The 6,189-nt window shown below is 44.9% G+C and overlaps 1 protein-coding gene across 1 annotated transcript; it reads left to right on the top strand.

Moving 5' to 3' along the window:
• The first annotated feature begins 1,930 nt into the window (after positions 1–1,930).
• Positions 1,931–2,947, top strand: LOC116001330. The gene has a single exon (XM_031241216.1). It carries the CDS (start codon positions 1,931–1,933, stop codon positions 2,945–2,947), a length of 1,017 nt encoding a protein of 338 aa, XP_031097076.1.
• Positions 2,948–6,189: the final 3,242 nt, after the last annotated feature.

The raw sequence follows: 6,189 nt of genomic DNA, 5'->3' as shown, positions 1-6,189 counted from the left end.
CTTAATATTGAGTGGTGCATTTCTTAACATTGAGTGGTGTAAACTGCACGGGAAGGTGCGGTCACACCTGAACATGACCATATATATATATATATATATATATATACCTAATAATGAATATTTGTGTGGTGCATTTCTTAATATTGAGTGGTGCATTTCTTAACATTGAGTGGTGTAAACTACACGGGAAGGTGCGGTCACACCTGAACATGACCATATATATATATAATTGTGTTCTGGTGCAGTAGGTAGTCCCAGGTGCGGCAGTGGGGTTTGATCTTTGATCTGCGCCGTTAGTTTTAATTTCATAGTTGATCTTAGTCGTTGATCTTTAATATGGGAGGTACAGTTATTTTGATTGAGTTTCGCGCACTGAGGGGGTAAAAAAAATTAAAAAAACAACCATTTTTACCCTCGTCTTCTCCACAACATCTCCACTTACTCTGATCAGTTTATGTTTCATCTTCAGCAATCGACGAAGTTCGTAGAACAAAGCAACCTGAGCAACCACAGCAATGACGTCTGAACGTCTGAAGAATATGTACCCCAACCAGACCAAATTCAGCAATCGATGGCGGTTGTGAAAGGTAAATTTCATGTATTTTGAATTGATTCGCTTAGGGTTTAAGATTAATTAAATTATGCTCTACCTTTAAGTGCGTGCGCATATTTAAAACCATAGGTGTGTACTTAAACCTTTTAGCTGTTAAAGTGTGAAATCACAAAGTAATATGCGTGTTGTAACACTTGAAGTGCGTACTTAAACCTTTTAGGTGCACTGTAAATTTCATGTATTTTGAAGTGATTCGCCTAGGGTTTATGATACTGCTAATACGGGGGTACGAAGCTAAAGCGGGTAAATATGATCTCTTATTATCGAAAGGATCAAAGTCCCGGATTACAATACAAAAGGGCTCGAAGGGCTCGGCGGGTCGATAGTGGGCTTTCCTACTGTCCGAGCACTCTTCAAGGCTTAGTTTAGAATCCCGCCCAAAGTCCCCTCTCTCTCCTCATTAATGCGGTATTTATAAGAGGGGATAGTGGCGACCTCCAGGGCTTCGGCATGGCGAGCACGTGGCGCGCATGCGTCTACTTCGCTCCTTGCCTAGGCGGGAAGGAGCACGTGGCGGCCCCGACAGGACCGCTGTCCATCAACTAAGGCCACGACCGAGCTGATCCGGTCGGACCATAGAAACGATTGGGCTGGGTGACCGACCAACCGACCGTAAGAATGCACTCTGAGTAGCCGACCAGCGTAAGTGTATTTACACTATCAGTTTAAGATTAATTAAATTATGCATTGCCTTTAGGTGCGTGCACATATTTAAAACCTTAGGCGCGTAGATGAAGTGTTTAAGGTGCGTAGGTTAACCTATCACTTGCATTAGAGGTCAAAGTGTGAAATCACATCTTAAGGTGCGCAGTTGTAACGCTTGAGGTGCGTATTTTAACCTCTTAGGTACATAGATGAAGTGTTTAAGGTGCACGCTTAAAAATACGCATTGCATTAGAGTTCAAAGTGTGTAATCACATATGAGGTGCGCAGTTGTAACGCTTGAGGTGCGTATACTTAAGTGTGAAACCTCATGTGTTTCTTATGCAGTGTATACACAAATTAATACAAATAAAGGTCTTAATCTTTATAATTTACAAGTGTTTCATTGTATTTGTTTGTAATTGTAAGTTCTAGTCGCAAAATGACAAGGAAATTAGATATTGTTCCTTCTGAAGGTGGAGAGGGTCCAAGTGATGTTGCAGTTGAAATAAGCAACACAAATCCTAGAAACCACGAGTTGGTCATCATGGTTTGCCCATTGTTAAATCAAGGGCCTCATCACCTCACTATGTTGATGCTGTTCAAAAATTTAACATAGCTAAACGAGAAGATGTTAAAGAGATGAGGTTGTAAAAAAAGAGATAAAAAAACGCGATGAACGAAACGCTCTCTAGCCCTACGGAGAAACTTTCGCTAACTGGCGACTCGGCGGAGGAGGTAGACTTACTCCGGCGAAGCAAGAAAAAAACGAAGAGGGGTCTGGCAGAGAGGGATGACGCAACAATGGAGATGGAAGAGGACGGGAGAGAGAGCCAGCCGATAGACATGGATTTGAATGGCAAGGGTCCAAATGGGCAAACTATCCAATCAGTGAAGGGTCCTGCGAGATCATTCAAGGGTGCGCTAACAAGGCTGAAGGATAGGGTGACGTTCACAGAGGACGTATTTGATGATGAAGCAGGTGAACAAGAAGATGATGATCCGGATTGCCCAGTGGTTAAACTCACGAAGGAGGAGAAGAAACGCATGAGAAGAAGGTGGGAAAATACTTTGATCATTAAGGTGTTGGGGAAAGTGGTTGGATACAATTATCTCCTAAGGCGCTTGAGAACTATTTGGAACCCAAAGTCTGGGATGGACCTCATAGCTATACAAAATGGATATTTCTTGGTACGATTTGCGTCAGTGGCTGATTACGAACATGCTAAACTTGAAGGTCCATGGACGGTGCTGGATCACTGCCTTGCCGTCAAAGAATGGGAACCGAACTTCGATCCCATGCGTGATGAAACACAAAGGCTACTTGTATGGGTTAGATTTCCATGCTTGCCGATTGAATACTACGATTACGAGTTCTTAATGAGGGTTGGAGACATGATAGGGAAGGCGAAAAAAGTAGATCATGCGACGAGTATGGCTTCCCGTGGACTCTTTGCCAGAGTGTGCGTGGAAGTTGATATTACCAAGCCCCTGCTTGCAAGATTCACGTTAAGAAACAAAAGGAGAACCATTGAGTATGAAGGCCTTCATCTCGTTTGTTTCAAATGTGGGATGGTGGGGCACAGGAAAGAGGGATGCAAGGTAGTCGAACAACAACCGGAAGAAACGCCGCCGGAGATAGGCGGCGGAAGATCGGAGAACACGACTGGAAGTGCGACGGAAACCAACTAAAATCCTACATGGAAAGCCGACAAAAATGGAGAGGGAAATCAGGGATTAAAACAACCGTTGGGTGATAAATATGGCACCTGGATGATAGCTACAAGGAAACCAAGAAATTACCAAAATGTAGGTGACCAAAACGGACTAATGGAAAGAACCAGGGTGGAAGGAACGAGAGCACAAAAGGAAAGAAAGAGGGAAGTTAGGGAATCAAGAGCAACAATTTCAATAAGGAAGGTTTCAAAGTCTGGGACAATTCAAAGTTTGGAGCCTTGCAAAATCTTGACGAAGAATCAGAAGACGAGGGCCAAGAGGAATCCGCATTGGCGGACAGGCCGGACGGCCCAACGGGAGCGATGCTATCGGGTAAGGGTAAGAGACCTCAAACGCAAACTACGGAAGCCCAACTTCAGAATGATAAGTCAGAGCCCAGAAGAGGGAATAACACGGAGAAGGGAACAACGAGCAAATTAATGGAAGGGAGTAAGGGAAAAGAGGGGAGCAAGAGACAAGGAAACCAAGCAGCAGAGAGTGAAAGTCACACGGCGGTGAGAGGTTATGACAAGGGAAGTAAGGTGGTGAGAACAATGGTTACGGAGGAAGGGAGCACAATGAAAGAAACACAGACACAACCAGAGGGTGGTGACCACCATCAGGATTCACCAGACCCGAACACTCTGGAGGATTCAGGTGAACCCGGGGATCCAATGTCAGGCGTGGAATTTGCGGAAGGCCAGACCTCTTCAGGCCTGGGAGTTGTGTTGCAGTAGCGCACCGTTGTGTTTTTGCGGGTTTCTTCCCGGTTGTTTCTTGTTGCGTGTTTCTTCTTCTTTTTCTATGAAGATAATTAGCTGGAACTGTCAAAGAGCCGCGTCCAGAGCGTTTAGACGCGCTTTACTCCTGCTGGTCAAGAATGTCAAGGCCGATGTAGTAGGCCTTATGGAACAGAGAATTTCAGGCTGTGTAGCGGACAAGGTCTGCAAAAGTTTTGGTTTTGATAATCGGGTCAGAGTTGAAGCTGTTGGATTCAGCGGGGGAATTTGGATTCTCTGGCGAAACAATGTTGATGTGGAAATCATCGCTGCTAACCCGCAATTTGTACTAACAAGAATTAGCAAGGGCGACGAGAGGCTAGGGCTGGTGTCTTTCGTATATGGCAGCCCGACGAATAATTTGAGGAGCAAACTTTGGGAGAATCTCTCTAATGACAAGCTTCCATTAACAGAAGAATGGCTCACGGTTGGTGACTATAATGCAGTCACGTGCATGGAGGACGTGAGCAAAAAGGACAACTTCCACGATCACAGATGCGCAGGTATGAGGCACTGGATCTTTAAGGAAGGGTTAATTGATGTTGTTTTTTTTTGGCTCCAGGTACACTTGGACAAGAGGGAAGAATAACACTACGTTCACAGGAGCAAGGCTTGACAGAGCATTATGCAACCTAGAGTGGATTACGAAACTTCCGAACACCAAGGTGACACATTTGACGAGAATATGCTCGGACCACTCCCCCCTTCTCATCGAGATGATGAAGGCGGAGAACCACACTAAGAATTATGTTTTTCAATTCCAAGCCGCATGGTGTTGACACCCTAGTTTCCACAACATGGTTGATCAATTCTGGGATACTAACAAAACCATCCTAGAGAATATTTCGGCCATGCAGACTCACTGTGAGGGTTGGAGTAGGAGCGAATTCGGGAACATTGAAAAGAGAAAGCGAAAGCTGTTGGCTCGTATCCAAGGGACTCAAAGGGAAATTGAAAGGCAACCGCACAACGGCATCCTAAGACTGGAGAAAAAATTGAGGGCTAAGCTTGACGAAGTCCTTCACCAAGAAGAATTGAAGTGGTTCCAAAAGTCTAAAGAGGACTAGATCCTATCGGGCGACCTTAATACAAAATTTTATCACGCTGCAACTATGGTTCGACGCTCGAGAAGCAGAATCCATGGCCTTAGGAACAGCCAAAACGAATGGGTTCAGGACAAGGAGCAGGTAGAGAGTATGGTGCAAGAGTACTACAAGAAGCTGTATACCAAAGAGCATGTGATGGAGGAAACTGGCAATCTCGATGGGATGTTCCTGGCTATTGATGGGGGAGTTGGGACGCTGTGAACATGGAAGTAACAAAAGATGAGGTCCACGAGGCTCTCATGGCTATGGCACCAGGTCCAGACGGCTTCCACGGCATGTTCTATCAGAACTCATGGAGTATAGTGGGGGATTGCATGCACAAGCTGGTTAAAGATTTTTTCGATGAGGGCAATCTCCCAACCGGACTCAACGAAACTAACAAAGTTCTTATTCCGAAAGTTCCAAACCCGGAAAGCATTGCCCAACTAAGACCTATAAGCTTATGTAATTTGGCGTATAAGCTGGTAACTAAGGTCATGACCAACAGGCTCAAAAGAATTATGGCAAGTCTTGTATGTCCCAATCAGAGCAGCTTCGTCCCCGATTGGCAGATAACGGACAATATTGTGATATATCAGGAAATTCTCAATACCATCCGAACTAAGAAAGGACGAACATGGTACATGGCCCTGAAAATCGATCTTGAGAAAGCGTACGATCGCTTGGACTAGATATTCATCCGATCCACGCTCATGAAGGTAGGTTTGAATAATGAATGGATTAGGAATATAATGTCTTGTGTGGAAACTGCAGGGATGTCCATCCTTTGGGAAGGTAAGAAGCTCGATAGATTCAAGCTTGAACGAGGAGTCAGGAAGGGGGACTCCATTTCCCCATACCTTTTCATACTTTGCATTGAACGCCTAGGGCACTTGATTACAAACGCGGTGACTCAAGGTCGTTGGAAGGGAATCAAGACATCCAAGAATGGGCCGTCTATCTCCTACCTCTTCTTTGCGGACGACATGGTACTGTTCGTGGAAGCTGACGAGGATAAAATTTGCAACGTCATGGATTGCCTCGACACGTTCTGTAAGTCTTCTGGACAACGCGTTAATAAATTAAAATCTAACATATTTTTTTCTAGCAATGTGAGTAATGAGAAGGCAGATAAGATCACTGGGATGGCTGGAATTCCCAGGACAACGGATCTAGGGAGATATCTTGGTGTTCCCTCGCTCCACGGGAGAATCACCAAGGACCATTGTAAGAGTATAATGGATTGGGTCCAAAGCAGACTGGAGGGGTGGAAAGCGCATTTTCTCTCGTTAGCAGGGAGACAAGTGCTGGTAAAAGCTGTCCTTAATGCGATACCATCCTACGCCATGCAAAC

Source organism: Ipomoea triloba, chromosome 13 (assembly GCF_003576645.1).
Source record: "Ipomoea triloba cultivar NCNSP0323 chromosome 13, ASM357664v1".
Lineage (NCBI taxonomy): Eukaryota > Viridiplantae > Streptophyta > Magnoliopsida > Solanales > Convolvulaceae > Ipomoea > Ipomoea triloba.
This window is presented reverse-complemented; position numbering and strand designations above follow the sequence as displayed.